Source organism: Cucumis sativus, chromosome 3, assembly GCF_000004075.3.
Source record: "Cucumis sativus cultivar 9930 chromosome 3, Cucumber_9930_V3, whole genome shotgun sequence".
Classification (NCBI taxonomy): domain Eukaryota; kingdom Viridiplantae; phylum Streptophyta; class Magnoliopsida; order Cucurbitales; family Cucurbitaceae; genus Cucumis; species Cucumis sativus.
Genome location: NC_026657.2, coordinates 6451140 through 6471538, shown reverse-complemented (window position 1 = coordinate 6471538; position 20399 = coordinate 6451140). Strand labels below are relative to the sequence as shown.

Below are 20399 nucleotides of genomic sequence, written 5' to 3'. Positions count from 1 at the left end.
CATTGTTGTTGGGAATACCACAAAAAAAATCAAACAGTGGAATTACCTCAATCGTTGTCAAATTGCATGCGCATGCTTTATTCGGCGGCATCAATCAAAGGCTTCTTCTATACGAGGACGGTGGCTCATTTTCTCACCCCATCAAATAATATCCAAATCGTTTCCAGTTCCCTTCTTCCAAATGATTGGAAAAGTTGCGGCACTTTTGGACCACTCTTTTCCTACGTTTCTCTCTCGTAGCTATGGACACTTGGATTCCATTATGTTATTAAAATAAATATATAGAATCATATGTTTCCTTTTCACATTCAAAGTTCGGAACTTCAAGATCTCCCTTCTCCCTTTTGAGCATTAAGTGGGAAGGTCCAATAACTACGGTAAAGAAGTAGAGTTATGAACCATAACATTTGATGCTTCTTAATTGTAGGACTCACAAACTCCTTGAGTCAAACAAGGAGGTGAGTTCACAAAGACCAAACATCCCCTACAACAAGGAGTAAAGTTTTGAATTCCACAAAATAATGAAGTCTGGATAATCATGAATTTCTGAAGTCTATTATGTGGGAAGTTAATGCAACATAAATTTGATTTTTTCAGTCATAGGTCCACAAGTTCTTTGAACCAAACAAGTAGTAAAGTTTACAAACCTAACCACCTCCTTTTAAAGTTTCCATATTACGGACTGCAAAGCTTCTTTTAGGGATAAAGGCTCCATCAAATGAGCTCATTCATAGACAGTTGAGACTAAAAAAAAATCAACTCTTATTTCTCTGTCATTTTAATTTGTAGATCTAAGTCAACAATAATGCAGGAACATCTAAATATAATATCTGTAGAGGATTCCTGCTGAAGACTTGGTAGAAAACTCAGATTTGGGAGAACATCTCATCTTGTATCACCTAATCAAACTTTGCCATGATTCATCAACCAATAATTATTTCGATCCACATGTTACAGGTCTTGCTTTCCTTCCCCTCCTTAGTTACATAATTTCCAATCATTGAAACAATCATACTAATCGATGATGTTTTCCATAGATGAATCGTATATGAATTAATCTCAATGAGAAATTGAAAATAATAATAATAAAAAAGAAAACCTTTTAACTTAATTCCTCAAGCTCTCTTAGTTGTGCTTTCAATTGGGCATGCTCACGTCGCATCATCTCTAGCCGAGCCTCAACCATGTACATCTCATCCTTAAGGTGGTGCATTCGCTTTTCCAACCATGCCGTAGCATCAGAAGATCTCCCACCACTGAATTTTAGACCCCTTCCATAGTCGGGAGAACTCACATGGATGTGTTGGGGTCTGGATAATAACATAACTATACTCAACTGCAATTAGAAACAACATAATTATCCGTCAATTACTCCATGTCCAGTTCTGGGAAAAAAATCAAATGGTCTGTAAACTAGAACGGAGGGGTAAACAAACTGAGGAAAGGACCATAAGATACAATCTAGTGGTAGACAACCAGCTACCTCAACGTTACAAAAATAAGGTAGATTATGTATCGAAACCACCAATTGCTAATATGATATTCACTAATCAATACACATGCAAGCAAGAAGTAAATTCCTTTCAACATTTCTTCAACATCATATCTAACTTGAATAGTGTTCTTATCAATTAATAATTTAAGTATTAAATATTTCATAGTGCATTCAAATAATTGAAAATTTACTGCAACTTCAGGAATTTGAATTAAACTACAAGAGAGAAGATATCCTGATCTAATATGGATGAAGATATGCAATAGGATCTTCCGGGCCTTTGAAGACTTCAAAATGAGATTTCCAAAACCTTCCTACTGTGTCAGTATTGAGATTTGCTTACCATTCCTGAAAATAAACTCGACAAAACTGTGTTCCTATCAATTTGGTACCTACCTTTTCCCTTGTACATTTTTCCTCTGGCCATTGCAGATACTCACCTCTAAAGGCTTCAAATTGTGTGCAGACTGCAAAGGACAATGATGGAAGTAGATACCTAAGGAGATGAGCCCTCTATTCCTAGAACAAAATGTTTGAGAGATGAAAATCGCACACCTTAACAAGGGGGAACAGAACATATCCTGCCACCCAACTAGGCTGAGCAATCTTAATTCATTCAGGCCAACCAAAAAACAGTTATGCCTTGCTTGCTCAAATTTGGAGAAATTCGCATTTTCTCAGGCCAAATCAGTTAAAAAGTAAAAACATTATAATGCCTGCCCGTCCCAACATAACTATGACTCATTATCATCTTACCTTATAGGTTATTATCCCAATATGGGTGAGGATTATTATCCCAATATGGGTGAACATATCATCTCATATACGTTTGACTCAAACAGACTAAGTTGGCATGAAAGTTGGACATCAAACATGCTCAACTGCCTCCATATGACATTATTTATAAGTTTTAGACTACCAATAGGTTGCATAAATGGATAAAGTAGCTTCTATCATAGACCATAAGTATTAGATATGAAATTCAAGTAAAATATGAATGATAAATCTAATAACCATAAAAAAAAAAAACGTAAGTAATAGATTTAGAGGCAAAGAGGAGGCTCAAATCTGTCCATCCAGTTGGATGAAGAACGCAAGATTGACTAATGATAAATAAGAATTGAATCGAATTGGAAGGGGAAAGAGATGCTGATAACTGAGAAGGCCAGAGTCGATTGAGTTTGGCATTTTATTTCTTACCAGAGGCCAGCACGGGGTTTCAGCAAGTAAATTGAGTAATATAATTGAATTCATTTATGGCAGTAGCATAACAAAAATCTGTGTAAGAGAGAGACCGAAAAGAAAAGAGAAGAAAAGAATATATCTATAGGGTGCATGCAGAGAAACCATCAAAGATTTGTTGTAAAATTAGACAATAAAAAATAATAAAATAGGAGCCAAGTGCCTGAAAGATCTCATATTGGAAATCGTATTCATGGGCTAACTAACATGATTCAAGCAAGCCACAATGATGCAAATTCACGGATAGATGAGCATTTGGGTGTACTAACTTCGACTACATGGCAGATTAGTAAAAGAAATAAGCATACCTGCATTAGAAAAATCACAGCAAAAGTGATAACTAGGGCAAGAGGAAGATAATTTTGACTCCGTAAAACAATCCAAAGCTTCTTCGTGTATTCTCTTAACCAAGAAGCAGCGGAAGTAGAATTGACTCCTTGGATAGAGTTTTTGGCTTGTTGATCAACGTCGGTGGAATATTGTGATTCAGTTGATCTTCTTTCGTCATTCTTCTCATTTGACATTTCCAATGATTTGTTATTATTTCTTTCTTTTTCAATATGATGATCTTCACCACTCTGTGATGCACTACCACGTGTTCCCTCTGTATGGTAAATCAATAACCAAAAAGTTTGAGGTCATCAAATTGCTTGTTTGAACACAACATCGTGTTTAGATGAAAGGTAAAATTATATAACATTCGGACCTTCAGAACCTGTAAGTTTCTGCTTCAATAATTCCTTTGCCTGAAAAAATTTCATCAGAAAGCACTTTAACTTTGATTAATACTTGCCAAATTTGTTAAGGAAAAGAGGATACCATCTGAATCCACAGTCCATAAGCCTCTCGGCATTCTTCAAGAGTAGACTGCACTATTTTCCCTGTGCATGACAATCCACAAAACTCCACACTTATTTGGAATCATATTCTGAAAACCGTTCACTCAAATAAGAAATTACTATATGCTCCATTGATAAGAAGACAAACAGGAATTGGAATGCTAAGATTTATAATAAAAATTAAAAGAAAACTAACAGTTAGCATGTTTTCTTTTAAACAAAAAACAATTATATACACAAGAATGGTTAGCTGCTTCAAAACCTTTTTATATCTGCTGTCATTGACTGCAATACCACATAAACAATGACTGCCGTTAGGACATCAAACTCATGTCCCAAAAAGAAAGATAGTTTCTTTAATCAGACGTGCTGAGATTTCTCTCTTTAATTTTTACTCCTTCAGCTTCAAAGAGATCAAGAACTCTCCTAGTCTTTAGTATCCAATTCTTCAGTTCCTTTTTCCCTTAAGTTATTCAACTCCAAAGTTCTTTAATAATCAAAATGGCATCACATTATTACAAAATTAGCTATATTTCAACTATCTCAATAATAAAGAACCTTAACTGTCTTGAATATAAATATGAACGAGAAAGACAAAAGGTCAAATCTGAATTATCCAAAATTTCCACACTGAATTTTTACCCTCGCCTCTGAGGCTCTAATAGTATGTGTTTTCTCTTTTTGTTATCGAGAACTTTCAGGCCTATATAGTACTTTAGCATTCCATATCTTTTACTAATTTTTTCCATTTTTCCTGAGATTTAGTTTGCAACAATACATAGGTCTAACTACTTATCTAGAAAATAAAATGACCTAATCACCATATGATGCAAATCACAAATTAGGAGGAAAAATATAGTTTTGATCCTTGAGATTTTACTTGGATTGCATTTCATTCTCTAGGTTTTCAAACTCAAAAGTCTGTCAACACTTTTGGCCTTTCCTGTCAATTTTATGTTATCGAGTGTTGATTGTGATTATGATTATGATTAGGTTGATTCGACATCAATTTATTGATTTTATGTCAATTAAGTTGCTAACAAAAAAAACTTATTTTTCTCTCATCTCTCTCTTCTCCCAAACGATACTGCCATCACTCCTCTTTGATGAACCCTTTCTGCCATTTCCAGATCTAGCACCTCCCAACTTCACAATACCAATCAGATGAATTACCTCTCTTTCTTAACCCCACCCTGAAGAACGCCCATTTTCCAATGTTCTAAATCTTGACCGAGTAAGGAAATCAAATCTAGCCAAAGATAGTTATCAAGAATGGCATCTCTAGATCTAAAACAAAGCTCCACTATAGCATGGCAGTGAACAGCAGTTTTGTCACCGAGAGACTGCACTTGGACCCAGTTCCTCCTTTGACCTAGCTCAAAATCTCTGTGTGTTCCAATTCTGGCATAATCTGATACCAGATTCGAAACATCTGGTGATCGAAAAGGCAAATCAAACTCTTCTTTCTGTAAATCTTCCTCCAATAAGCACCACAAAAACCTCATCATCAGAAAGATAGAAACAGCCTAAATTTTATTAAGTCCCATATTTATTTCGTTAGAGTAACTTCCAAGATCATCTTCTCAATTTTCTTCGTTGTTTCCTCTTTGACATGGATTATAGGGCCGATGAGACAGGGTGGAGCGAGGAGAAGGGAGATACCTTTTAGAAGTTGAAGCATGGCCTTTTATAGTTGAACTAGGGGCAGAGTGATGTAGCCTAAGGGATAAAAGGAGAGAAAGCTCTTATAATAAAATTAAAATCTTTATTATGAATCAAAAGTTATCAATAGTAGAAGACAATCTCTCTATTTATAGAGAATTAAAAGAAAATTGATTCTGATTCTAATTGATTAAGAATTTGACCAACATACCCTAATTTGCCGTAATTCTACTACATAATTCCACCCTTCTCAAGAACCCCATCCTCGAGTTGGGCCAGGTTGTGGGGATCATGGGGCCAAAATGAAGGAAACTAGTTAGAGGTCAAGTTCCACTCATCATTTACAATTGTATGATCCACTCCTTATTTGGCTCTAACATGTGAAGTGGAAGTTTGAGAAATAATTTGGTTTGTTCCACGTTTATTTATATCTGGCGTAAATTCCCAACACAAAGCACTATAATCTTCTTTTTTAGTTCGAGATCTATGATTCCAAGGCAATGTTCATACATAAAGATATACCTTTCCAAACCGTTCTTTTTGAAAATGCCACATTCACATATACTCTCAAGATGCAGCAATTATTTGATTCATCATCAACATCTTTCTTCACCTCCCAATGTGCCTAAAATTTATGCAGAGACACACATGTTCACCATGGAAAATAACAAGAAAAACACTTACAAATTACATAGGAAAGCTAAGAAATAATTGCCTTATGTAATTAGAAATGTGGGTCCTCTTACACTAGTTTCAATAACAATTTCAAGTCCCAATAATGATGAAAGAAACATAGGATGGACCAAAAAGAGATCTTTTTTCTTTTCTTTTGTGAGCCAGACTAAGAGATGAAGTGCCTTATTTGTGATCAGAAAAGAGAAACAGGGTTCTTAAAAAAATCTTCTGAAATAATGATATATATTTGGTTACAATATTAAAGTTGTCCTTAAAAATTAACATACAATCAAAAGTCTACCGAGTATATAAATGCTGACTAGCTTGAATTTTTAGAAGTAGATGAATTTCGTATAATATAATCAAAAGTCTACCTAGTATATAAGTGATTTATCAGTGAATTTCGTTTCTTATAAAAAAAAAATTATAGCTAGATAAAAGATGTTTGAATTTAATGATTGTTTTTTGCCCCCCCCCCCCCCCCCCCAGTTTCTCGTTGTTGTTCCTTCTGGTCCCATATTGTTTTCCAGGCCTTTGTACTGGCTGCTTTTATTATGTTTTCTTTATTGTTTTGATTGGTTGTACTCGGGATATGATGTTTAGCGCTATGAGGGTGTCAACCTAGTTGAGATGCCCGGGTGCGCCTCATGATCCCTCTAGGACTCCCTTGATTACTACTTCTTTATTGTTCTCTTTGTATAAATCTCTTGTACTTTGAGTTCATATTAATAAAGAAGTCTTTGTTTCCATTTCAAAAAAAAAAATAGATCATTATTAACATTCAAATTTTGACTCATCAAAATAGATTTATAATTAAGAGAGAAGAATAAAAAGTTTCTCACGTTTTAACTGTTCAAATTTGTAGTTGGAAATAAATATTTGGATGGAATTCTAATGTTCAACCTTCTAAAACACTTCTGGAGCCTTGGTTCTTCAAAAATAAAGGCTAATTTGTAAATTTAATATCAGGTCTAGAGCTTCCTGAGCTAGTGAATGACGTTTCACAAAGAAGACAAACTTATAAGAAACTAAATGGTGGACAATTTAAAACCAGCTGACGCTTTGATGTAGACATACCACTACTAGAAACATACACTGATCTTCTACGTTTGGAAATTATTACCAAAGTAACATAGGGATAACGGCCACCACATGGACCAAATAGAACTTAATAGTATTAATCAAATACCTCAACACGGAAATAATCTGAATATGGAACCTCACTGACTTCTTGGGTTACCTCGATGACCAAATGACTGAGAAAATGAACAGATAGTCAAACTAACTGAAGAAGGCGTTAATGACAGAAAACTGGCTCAAATAATAATGATGATAATAGTCGTAGTAGTAGTATTAGTATAAAAAATTAAGATTTAAATTAATTAAAAAAAAACTTGCTAAGTAGTTAGGTACTGTGATGTTATTAGTCTATGAGCAACCACTTATCAGTGTAATAGTAAAAATACATGGACAGTCAACCCCCTCAGCCTGCACCTTACCTTCCCCCTAAAAGTTAGAAACTAAGAAAAGATTGAACAGTGCACAATGGTTACAGACCATATCAGCTTGGCCGAGATGAGACCTAGACCAATCAATAGGATTTACTAGTCACATACATTTTCTTTTTTTAAAAAAAACGAGCCTCTTTATTAATATTAATAAAAGAGACTAATGCTCAAAGTTCAAGAGAGATATACCAAGAGCAAAAATGACTAAAAGAACAGATGCAACATAAACTAAGACAAAGAGAGAACCTAATGTAATTACTAACGAGCTGGACAAGACCCTCTAGAACTAAATACAAAGCAAAATGAAAAAACTTTCAACAAGGAGCCCCAAAACAGCTGAAATCTTGATCACAAAATGCTTCAGAAAAGAATGGAAAGGAAAACATCAAGAAAAGGCAATCGGCTGACTAGAGAGAAATAAGATCAACAAAAGAATATAATCAATGAGAACCAACTTGTCAAACCTGTCTCGATAAACTCGAAATTTCTGAGTCTCCAGGCAGCCACCAAACTTTGCACCTTTATAGCCACGTAAAATCAGTATTATCATAAAGAAATTATATATCTAAAATAGAAACATGGGGAAAAAGGCAAGATACTGAATAAAAAGCGAACCAAAATATATTTTTATCGGATGCTGAAATGATACATCACGGGTATGCCCAAACATGTCATCGTGACGCCACAGAGAACATTTAAGCTCTGAAAAAGTATCACCGACCAAATATTAATTCAGAGTACATACAACGTAACATTAGTTAGAAAAATTCAAAAAGGATTTCTACATTGCATATATCCAACACGCTACCTTTATCTCCACATTTTTCATGATATGAAGAAACAAAATCAACTGCACTGTCGGAAAAATAGAAACTAAAGAAATCTTCCACGTTTATCTGCCATTCAAATTGAACCAACTTATCTGATCAAAATTGATTAATAATTTTTAAAAGACTATGAATTTGGAGGAGTTGAATGTGAAGTACACATTAGATGTCAAACCCATCAAAGAAAAAGCAACTGTACCGGAAACTTTGATTCTGCAACTTGGGTATAATAATCCGGTACTGCATTTCAAAATCAAACTAGATCATGCATTCAGGACCAGATTTCACTTGTTATAACAGTTGAAGGAAAAGCCAAGTACAAAGTGAGTCACTAAAGTAATAAATAAAAGCACCCTTAAAAATGCAAAATAGAAGCACATTACTTGATTCCATATACTTAGAGAACCTAGAACATGTACTATGACATTGTCAATTTAGGTACTTGATTTTGGGAACTGTTTTATATACCTCGCGCTTTTCTTTGGTGCAACACTGACTTTTGCTGGTCAATGATAGGAGAGATTTTGTCCCATCCGCAGTTTTGAGATAAGGGTGGGATCCTTTAGGGTGCAGCTTTCTTTACTACTTTGTTCAACGATTAGCTGGAGAGGGCCAGAAAGTCTTATCGGGCCGAAAGTCTTGAGTATGAGCTATGGTCAGGTTTCATGCCTCTTTGGATGTCAGTATCTAAGAATCTTTTTAACTATCTTTCATCTTATTCTTTACTACTAAATCCCCTTTTTTGCAATTATTAGGGTGTCTTTTTTATAGGCAACTTTGCAGTGGGTTTCTTTTTCTTGAATTACCTATATGAATTCTTTTGTTTATCATAGTGAAAGCTTAGTTCCTCGTTAGAAAAAATATAAGGATAAAATGCCTATCCAATCTAACACTTAAACTAAGAATAATGTTATTACAATATTTTAAACTAATTTCTGCATCCCCTCTCAAAGGCCAGCATGAGCTTAAAGGTAGAAAGAATAACATAAGATACTCTTGGACTGCACTATTCAAGAATTGTAGGCTAACTCCTTAATCTGAATAGAAAGAAAAGAGAGAGAAAATGCTGCAAACCCACCGTTGGGAGCATCTGTGTCTTCCGGCTTCCACATTAATGTCTCTCTTGAAGTTGAAGCATGAATATCAAGAATTGGCTCTGCTTCCTGAGTGGCAACGATAGGTTCTGGTGGTAGCGTGGTTGGCACATTTACCTCTTCAACATTGGCTTGAACCACCGAAACATTAAGAATAGGAGTATCCATACTCCTTACGCACAAGATGATTTAATAATCCAGTAAGTCAAGCAGCAAGTTTAGGAAAACGACATAAATAAAGGTGGAAACAAAATTACCTGTCAGAAGAATCTGAAGGATCCAGCTCCTTGGCCTTTTCGACACCAAGGATGCCAATTTCTTGTCTGCTAGATTCATTTATTGATTTCTAACATAAAAGTCACTTTTTTAATGCATAATAGAGACAAACAAAAGCAGAAAAGGAATGTCTTCACTCTTTTAGTTGGGTTTATTCGTAGCTATCACTGATATCTTAGATACACATTGCCAACTCTGAACAACTCTAGTGCTTTAAGCATAAATATAGCATTGCCATTTTGTGAACATATTGCAAGCAAGCTCACACATCCATAGCATGCAAGAAAAACATATATACGTGTCTGCATTCATGCATACATGCACATGCATATAGGCTGTGTATAAGGACACGTGCAAATAAATAAAGCCACAAAGAAAGGAAAATCCAGATATCGAGCATTATTGATCTCAAACCACATTTTGGTCCCAGAGACCACATAACATAAGCCAGAACATGTTGAAAATGTATTGCCTAAAACTTCAATCAACTGGGCATGATTAAAATACACCAGGATATGGGGCAACTCATAGAGAAGAATAAAACTATATTGAGATATGCTATGCCATATGTCAAAATACTGTGATTCTCCACCCAAAAAATTAATAACTTTCATGCCTTTCTCTACATATGAACTAATAATCTAAGGTAAGACTTAGCTTGCATTACAACTCAAACAATGCTGCTGTTACAAACAAAGCATTGAATTAACAGTTCTTCACCTGCTTTTTCATAATTGCTTCGGTACCTTTAGCATGTTGCAACCAGCCATCATTAATGAGATTAAAGGCCTCATCACGAGATAGAAAAGATGCAAAGAAATACTGCAAAAGAAAAGAGAAAAGTGAGTAATTTATGCTAGTTAATATGCTCTAGTTGAAAGTTCATTGACCCATTCGACACAAAATTCATATGACTTTAGGGGCCTATTAAACACTTTTAAAATTTTGAAAGTTAAATAGACACAAACCTTGAAGTTTGAGAACTAAACTTGTAATTTAACCAACAAATTACTTGAGAAGGAGAATGAATTTATCTATAGGTTTCATTTTACTAAGCTCGTAATATATGCTCATAAATAGATTTTTTCTTTTTGGAAGGTAGTTTAGTTTTTCTCTTTCAAAATATTCATAAAACCTTAGCCAACTTTTTAAATTAAAAATAGAAATAAAAAAGGTGTTCTGAAAACTTACTTTTTTCTTCTTTTGAAACAGAGATGAGCCTCTTTTTTAATCATAATAAATGAAACTAATGTTCAAAGTACAAGAGAATTATACTGAGAGCAAAGAGCAAAATAACAAAAGAAAATACAGCCTAAAACTGAAACAAAGAAAGTACCCGGGCAACACAAAAATGAACACGACCTAAAAATAAACACAAAAGATAAATCAACGAGCTATTCAAAGCAACCGAGATTCAAAACATCGGGAAAGAGCTAGATACAAAGTAAAATGTAAAAGCTCTCACACACTTCGCACACTTTAATCTGAAAAGTGCACACCAAAAGCTTCAAGATGAAAGAAGATTTAGGAAAGAAAGAAAAGTGTTATTAAATTATAGATCAGCATATTTAATTTTAAAAAAAATAAAAAGACTAAAAACATAACGGATATCAAAGATACCCCTAATAATTAATTCTGGTAGATGAAATTCAAAATTAAAGAAAAATAAAAATACAAATCATAAAAGACTTAAAACTACCTTTTTCTCCCCAACACAAATTTCGATGGCATTAGGGAAGATCCCTGCCGTTTTTGCTTTACGTACAGCTGTTATTTCTCGAAATGGGATTATTTTCTGAAGCATAATAATAACCATAAACAAGATCAAAGACATATAAATGATGTAGCAATCCAACCTTGACAATAACCGAAATTTTTAAAAATAGTGATAAGAAATCAAAATGAATCGTGTGGTTCACATTCAAATGGCAATAGAAACATGATATCAAAATCATACATACAAATTAAACAATGAATAGATGTGAGAAGTCGTGCACACCAAACAATAAAGTATGTGAATTCATTGAGTACTTTGGCTAAGCAACTTTTCATATATTCCTCACTTTCTAGTATAATTTGATTGATCGGATTATCTGCCCAGGAGAAACATGTTTATAAAATGAACAAATAAACGAAGTCCAAACTTGAAGGGTTTTCTATTTGTTATACTGTCAATATTAGTATTTATTATATTATTGTAAATATCTTCGTCATATTGTCCTTTACTATCTTTCTACCTTCTCCTACTTATGTTATCCTTGTAACATTAGATGTGTATTATGTTTATATTTATCATTTATATCTGTAAGATTTTTTAGGTTTGCAGAAACTCTTGTTGAACCTAATCTGAAACTTCTAACAGCAAGAGCTAAAGAAATAATGGGCAAATAATGATATCAAAGACTTGTTGGTAGATTAATCTATCTCATACACGCTCTAATATTGTGTATGCTATAAGCATGGTTAGTCAATTTATGCATGCCCCTGGACCGACTCATTTTGAAGCTGCTTATAGAATGTTGAGGTATACCCTGAAAAAGGCATTCTATTCAAAAGAATAATCACTTCCAAGTAGAACTCTGCAATGATGCAGATTGGGCAGGAAGTGCTACAAATAGAAGATCCACGTCTAGTAATTGTTACTTTGTTGGAGGAAATTTGGTTACTTGGAGAACTAAAAAACAGAATGTGGTGGCCAAAAGCAGTGCTGAAGCAGAATTTATAGCCTTGGCTCTTAGGAATTTGTGAGGGCATATGGATAAAAAAGATACTTGAAGAGTTGAAGTTTTTCTTAACTACACCTGTAGGATTCAGAATAAAAAGTAGATTGGGAAAAATCGGACATTTGTGGAATTAATATAGAGGAAAGAATGATCACTGAATCAGCTTCAAGACTAAGATGTAAGACAGAAAAGCTTCTCTTAATGTACCTTGGTCTACTGCTTGGAGGCTACCCAAAATGCTCGTTATTCTGGCAGCCCATTATAGATAAAATTCAAGGTAAACTAAGCAAGTGGAGGAGGTACAACTTATCTCGTGGTGGACGAATCACACAATGCAAATCAGTCCTTTCCAATCTCCCTACTTACTACATTTCAACCCTCCTCATGCCAATTTCAGTTTCTAATACTTCAGAGAAAATCATGAGAAAACTTTTATGGGAAGGTAATACTGGGGGAAAGCTGAACCACTTAGCTAAATGGTCTAAAATCATCAAAAGCCAAATAGATGGGGCCTCAGCCTAAGTGATTTGAGAATAAGAAATATAACTCTTTTATCAAAATGGGGATGGAGATTTATGTCAGAACAGAAAGCCTTGTGGTGCAAAGTAGTTTAATGTATTCACGGTACCCAGCCCTTCCTTTGGCTCACTAGCAGGAAGGATAATTTGAGTTTGAGAAAGCCCGTTGGTTAGTATTTCAAGAGAATGGCGCAAGATTGAAGCTCTAGCAACTTTCAGAATTGGTAATGGCAGCAGAGTGTTCAATTGGAATGATCCATGGCTGGATAATATTGCCCAAACAGCAAGTTCCCTAGATTATTTCATATTGCCCTCTTGCCTAAAGGGTCAATTTCTGAGCACTGGGATAGCCAAACTAGTTCTTGGGCAGTTTAATTTAGAAGATTATTGGAAGAGGAGGAGGTTGTTGACTTTCAATCGCTGATGATTTCTTTAAATGGGAAAATGGTAAATTCTAACCCAGACAAGAAAGTTTGGTCCCTAGAACCAAGTGGCTGCTTCACTGTTAAATCCTTGGTTACTCATCTATCATTTGCTTCTCCCATTGATGTTTCTTATTCAGAGGCTTTGGAAAACAAAGAGCCCTAAAAGGGTCAACATATCCATGTGGATTACTACAAGAAAGGCTTCTATTCACTATGATGTTACCAAGGGAATAATTACAAAAAAAAAAAAAAAAAAAAACCATCGAAGCGAAGCCAAAAAGAAACATGAAACCTTATTCAAAAAATGTTACCAAGGGAATAATTACAGAAAAAACTTTGAAACTGCAGCCCAAAGAGAAACATGGAACCTAAGGACCAAACCTCTAAAGGGTCCTTCTCGAAACCTAATTAACGACCACACAATGCGTTAGGTAGGGGGATCAGCGCAATTGTAGGGATTCTTTCCTTGATTGATATTGAAACAGTACTAGCCATATAAGGTGTGCAGACATTCAAGTGGAGACTAAAAATACTTCTAAATTCTAATAAAAATAATAATAGTAACTTATAAATATGGCACTGAAGATGACATGTCTATAATTAATTCTACTTGAATGCAGAAATAGGAGCCATCCTTCACTTGAATACCTAGTCTGAAATGCCTCAAGCTACTTTCATTACCATAATGCATCTACGTTTTTTACACCAAAAAAATAAGAACTTCTAGCCTGAGTAGATGAAAGAAGACGGTGGATTTTTCTTTTTTCTTTTTTTTTTATATCCGTGAGTGTTCGAACCAATTTACGCACACTTTAACTAATCTCACAGGACAACCCGCCTGACCCTATAACATTTGAATGTCAAGGAAACCCGTAGGAAATTAATTCCTAAGTAGGTGGCTTAATTCCTAAGTAGGTGGCCACCATGGATCGAACTCATAACCTCATAGTTAATTATTGACTTTTTTACTACTAGGTCAACCCATGATGGTTAAGACAGTGGTTTTATTGATAAAATGATTGTGAGGGATCTGTGTGCTTGCATAATCCAAACCCATGCACTAAAGTGAGAGAGACAGCTTTTGGTTTAAATCATAACTTACCTTTGTCTCAAACCCAAAGATGTTGGAGTAAAAGCAGATATAGTGCACGAACAGATACATGTGGCCCTGAAACATATACAAAATAATGATACTAAAGGCAAAAAATGGCTGGACCATAATCCATTCATTTCCAATTACAAATTCATGTATTTTACATTTCAATAAGAGAAAGCAAAAAACCGGAGATAGAACATTGGTTTTCTTATGGTAAAATCGAAAGTGGCTATATGCCATGCCTATCAAGATAATCAATCAAATGTAAAATTTCAAGTTCACAACTTATTCTGAACCTGAACGAGGCTCTATGAAAGATAAAAACTACCTGAATTAGTATGTTTTCTTGGAAAGCGCAATTGAAGTCTTCAATAAGGACCTAGAAATACAGCATTTATTATCAAAATAAACTTGTACTAAGATAATATCTTAGAGAAGAATCTGACTCAATATACACAAGTGTTCTTTCAAAAACAGATATAGCTTATGTGGTGGTGGAGTGGGGGTAAATAACCTGCCTACCAAAATTTACACTCTGAACAAGCTCCAATTGACGTGATATCATGATACAACCAAGAGTTAAAAGTCACTACATGTAGATATAAAATTATTACTAAAGAGAGAAGTTCAGTTTTCAGACAATAAGATCTCCAAAGGAATCCTGGATAAAGCAGATATCCGGGAATTCTAGTTACAACAATCTGCAAAAACCTACATATTTTCTCATCCCTTGGGCTGAGACATATCCATCATATAATCCAATAAAGAAACATATCCATCAAACATTTCAATAAAGATTACGTAAGCTCAGTCAATCATATTATTAACATTGCTAGCATTTTCCTCCACCTGTGAGCTTGAAAATTAGAGTTTGGCCCAATGAGTGTATTAATATTATTTGGGAGGAAACAATGCTACAAATCTGGAATAAAGGATATCCAGCTATAATACCATGTTAAACTACCAAAAAGCTTAAACCAATAGGAATAGGCTACTATAAATTTAATCATTTAATCATACTCCTAGTCCTGACACTTCCAAAATGACTAGCAATCATCCACGGAGCTGCATTCCTATTTTTTACAATGCAGAAGCAATCTTTACACAAAAGTTAGAGCCCATCCGGTAGATTTGTATGTTATCCAATGCCAATAACCGGAGAACAAGAAAATATAGTAAATGGTCACAGGAAGCATTGAAATAGGCAAATAAAAAAAAACTTCACGAAATATTGAAATAAGTAGAAAATACTTCATTAAAATGTAATAATTGATTAATTTAATTCATCATATTTCTCCCTTCTGAAATATTTTCCTGTATATGCTGTTTTTCTTATTCTAAATCAGAAGAAAACTTCAGAGATCCCACTAAGAAATCATCACTTACATCAATGTTTACTTAGCTTTATGAATGGCAACAATTTCTTTTTTCTTTCTTTATATTTTTCCTTTTTTCTTATCGATTCTTTAGCTTGACCTTGACGCAAATCATCCTATTATCAACTTCAGCTTCAATTAATAAACTAACAACCACAAAACTGGAGCTACTTACTTCATCCAATGGCAGGCGGAACAACTGCCGATATTCTTCGCTTCTCAATAATGCAGATGACTGCAAAAAATAAGAAGTTTCAGAGATGATATAAAATACAAAGCTTTAGGAAAGGTCTCATATATTTTCTGCTTACAGATTTTATAGACTATATACATCTGAATATATCCAGAGTGAAGAACCACATGAGTACCTTCTTCTTTCCAAGTCTTTGGGTATAAGAATTAAGGGCGCAAGTAATAAGAATCTAAGATAGCATAAAAACAGACAAGAAATGAAATTTCCCAGTGGATTAGAATTCCAAAAGGAATCTAGAAATTTCTAATTACTTGTAGGGTCCTCTTATGCACAATCCATGTTCAAGAGAGGCTAAGGCTGTGCTTGGTGTACCTTCTAGTTTAAGCAGATTTTTCTTAAAATATTTAAATCAAGATGTTTGTAAATTTTTCATTTTTCTAGATATGCTATAACATTACTGTATAATAGGATGGGGTTCCATCTCAAAACCAATTGGCAATAAAATGAGTAGCCCATTTATAGTGTGAGTCTACTTGGTTTTTTCAATGTGGGACTCTCAACATGTCCCTCAAGATGGTGCCTCTTTTGGGTTCACTTATCTTGGATTGAATACCCGTTTGGGCTTAATGAGCTCTAATACCATGTTTGATAGTATGGAGTTCCATCTCAAAACCAATTGGCAATAAGAGGTGTAGCTCATCTGCCTTATAAGGGGTGTGAGTCTCCTTAGTTTTTCCAACGTGGAACTTTCAACATCTCAACAATTATGTTTGGAGTGATTATATTAATTACACGTGTTTTTTTCTATATATCTTAAAATTTTTAGTCAGTCATTTTTAAGTTGTGTTTTTGGATTATCATTTCAGATAGAGAAGAGATATTTGTGTTAAGAATGAGCTGAGCTGTGCAGGGGCTCGTGTAAAATAACATAACTTCGGTTAGGAAATGGGTAACCGACAAGTAATTCAGTGGGAACGTGATTCTAGAATCTAAAATTAGCTAGAAGATGTTTGACCATAATGTCATCGAATTTGCATAGATATATTCTAAGAGAAGAGAATAAAGAGAGATGTTTGTTGATGTTAGGTTGATAACATAAAACTAAGCAGGATAGAGTTGCTTATATCTCAATGAATCAATAACTTCAACATAAGGAAATTTTACCATAACAATCTCAATGTCCTTTTTCATGAACGATGTCAAGAAACTTTGAGGTTGTTTTATTTTGAACGTGTGTTTGATTGATTATTTTGGGGGGTTACGAGACTAATGGCACTGTCAGGCCCATTATTTTCAGATAATTTGCCACTTCTTTTATTCTTTCTCTTCCATTGTTCTAATTCAAATTCATGTTCAACAATAAATTTCGTGCATGATATAGATACATAAATAAATAAATAAATAGATTTATTTAAAATGAATAAATAAAATCCATCACTTAATAAAATGTTTAAATTAAAATTTTCGACTGAAAAGTAAAAAGCCCTTCGAATGTCAAAAATCGAATCTGATGAACCCTACGTTGGATTCTTTATTTCTCGGAAGGATTTTAGATAAAGTTGAGATGAAATGAAAGAAACGCGATTCAGTCCAAAAGAAGGAAGAGGGGGAGAATGTGAAAAATAAGCGACGAGATCCTCAAAAAGAATGGAGAGGGACGTGACCAACAGATTATGGAGCCAGGTCAATTCTACAAAATTCGCCTTAGAGAATGACATTTTAGATGAAGATGAGGATGGAGATAATTGGCAGCTTCTGTTGACAGAAATTAGAACGAGGATGGCGTATAGAATAATGGAAGTTCACATTAGCGTTTACCCATATCGATCGTTTCTCAACAACCAAAGATTAAGTTAATTCAATAATTCTCGAATACAGGTGCGAATTTATAAAGGAGAGGTGTGGCAGTATGTACCTGAATTTCAACGTCCTCTTGGAAACCGTCTGGTGAAGAAGAAGACTCGTTGGTATCGGATATGCGGTCGGCTGAGGAAGAAGATGATTCGGGTGGGTAGCAAGAAGCAGAGTCTAGAGATGGGTTCGTTGGGAGCTTGTCTCGTGGTCGAGGTAGTTCAATTATCTCAGCCGCCGCTGCTGAAGCCGCAGCTGCCATAGCAGAGAGGGGCCTGTAGAAATTAGAAGCAGCTTTTGTGAGTTTTGAGAAGCAGTGATCGTTGGGTTGGTGATCAGCAAGAAGAGGAAGAAGAAAGCGTCGGCTATAGTAATTATGAGTCTCCTAGTTTATTTTTCAATTATGATTTCTTTTATCAAACTATATTTTTAGAATAAAAAAATATGTTTTTTAATTTTCTTTTATTTGCTACTATTTTTTTTAAGTTCAAAATATATTTTACATCTTCAAGCTAGTTAAGTTAACAAACAAAAAAATGTTATTAAAATAAATTAGCTATTTCTACACCTATAGTCTAAATAAAAATACTTAATTATATATATGAGTACAAAAGAAGTAAAAAAAAAAAAGCAAGAGAAAATATATTTTAATTATAAGTAAACTAAAAACATATTTGGAATGAGTTATTTAAATTTTTTGAAGGCTAGCAATCGTCTATGAAGTCAATTGTCGAAAGGTCGTCAGTAGAGTTATAGGAGATGGTGGTCGGGATTAGCCAACTAAGATCACTCGAGATTACCCTAAATCCTAAAAATGTTTTTATTACAAATTTTAAAGGTTAATCAACTGCGACCAAAGGTTAGTTGGCGACGGCCGACAAAGTTGATTTTTCAAAGTTCATAGATAGAGTCATAAGAATGGTCGAATTGGTCAGCAACGATCTCCAGTTGTGGTGTATGAAAGTTGGATGCACGATAAAGCCACATAGGTTATTTTAAAGAGAATTGTTGTTAATAACAAAATATTGAAAATATTTACAAAACACAGTAAGAAAACTTAAACATATTATGATAAAATTTGTAATGTTTTGTAAATAATATCAATAGTTTTAAATCAAAATTCTAATACCAACTAGAACTAAATTATGTTTTTCTAATATTGTACTAATGTCATTCGCCCTTTTTAGTTTTTGTATTGACGATGACCTCACATTTGGTTGACGTTTCCAAATGGATCATCTCCAATTCAACGACACTTCCAAGCGCAAACATTACATTTTTACTATTTTAGCGAATGCTACCACATATGCCATTGTGACAATTAGGCCGATTACATATTTAATGATGCCCCGACACCATTTCACTAATGAGCCAAGTGTTTAAATTTGTTTAGTGTTGAAGCTGAAGCACCTTGTGATTGTGATAAAATGCCTCACTTAGCTCCATGAAACTTAGAAAGCCCCGACCCAAATTCAAAAAGATATCACGACATGGGATTTTGAGTTATATACATTCAAATAACGATAAGAAGTTTAGAACCCCTCACATCGGGTTATAGGCCCACATTGAACGGGCTTCCATTAACCGGGCTTCCATTAACCGGGCTTGATCGTATGGATAGCTCAGAAACTAATTTAAAATAGAAACTAAAGGAAAAAAAGCACAAGTCAAGTTGGAAATTTGGAAGGAAGAACAGTAAGAAACAGCAGCTGCAAAAGCATTTTCCAGTGGACCAGAGAGGAGGGAGAGTGAGAAAGGAATCATGAAACAAGCCAACTTTAAGTACCTTATTTTCTTCTTTTCCTAATTCCAATAACCCAAATCCCAAACTTTCAAACCCTAATTTGCCAAACTTTTCAATAAAGCAAAGAACAAGAGCAACCCCGCAGGGGTCCACACAATACGCAAAAAGAATACAAATTTTAAAACCTTTCTCTTTATTTTTGTTTTTTATATTTTCCCCACTCTGTCTTCTCATTCTCATTGGCGTGACTCATGACATGAGTATTTTAAATATTAAGAGACTAATCATTTTAATCACTAATCTTGTTTTTGCTTTCCTGGGATTAGAGCTTTGAGCTGCTCTCACACGCCAACTTGTTCATTTCATGCTTTTGCTCGCCATACACCTTTACTTCCCCAATCATCGCCTACATCATCATCATCATCATCATCATCATCATCTCTCTTACTCTATTTTCTTTTATTTTTACAAAACTATAGAGCACTGGCTTCAAATTAAGACGTCTTCACAAGTGGCTTCAATCACCAATTCCCTGCTTTGTTTGCAGAGGGTGAAAAGTATATTTCTACTTAGAAATGGGATTTCTCCATTAAATTATGTAATTTATATATAGCTCTTGAATGAGAAAAAGAAAAGGGAAAAGAAAAAGGAACTTCCCCCCTATTAAATAGAAGTGGAAAAGGAGAAACAAACAATGTAGAACTGTAGCAGTGGCAGAAGGTTGGGAGTCAAAATGACAAAAGTTGGGGAAGTGGTCGCTTTGACTAATTTTGTAGGCAGGCACTTTATTATGTGCTTCCAAATTACTTTATCTATACTTTTGGTTATTAATTTGTACAAATCAAGTATTTGGTT

At 34.4% G+C, this 20399-nt stretch overlaps 1 protein-coding gene across 4 annotated transcripts; it reads right to left on the bottom strand.

The window, feature by feature from the left end:
* Positions 1-745: 745 nt before the first annotated feature.
* LOC101220565 (protein VASCULAR ASSOCIATED DEATH 1, chloroplastic) lies at positions 746-18204 on the bottom strand. Of its 4 annotated transcripts, none has more exons than XM_011652316.2 (18): positions 17865-18204; positions 15932-15991; positions 14709-14759; positions 14387-14452; positions 11318-11413; positions 10339-10440; positions 9600-9688; positions 9327-9511; positions 8448-8488; positions 8230-8317; positions 8037-8123; positions 7877-7940; positions 7103-7169; positions 5761-5863; positions 3557-3618; positions 3444-3483; positions 3046-3341; positions 746-1336 (listed from the first exon to the last, which is right to left on the bottom strand). In XM_011652316.2, the coding sequence occupies exons 1-18, from the start codon at positions 18060-18062 to the stop codon at positions 1103-1105; spliced, it is 1929 nt and encodes a 642-aa protein (XP_011650618.2). In that variant the 5' UTR covers positions 18063-18204; the 3' UTR covers positions 746-1102. The 4 variants fall into 4 exon arrangements, with proteins under 4 accessions (XP_011650618.2, XP_011650617.2, XP_011650619.2 ...); XM_011652315.2 differs by having other exon boundaries at positions 9327-9514; positions 17865-18203; XM_011652317.2 differs by having other exon boundaries at positions 7886-7940; positions 9327-9514; positions 17865-18202.
* Between the last annotated feature and the right edge of the window lie 2195 nt (positions 18205-20399).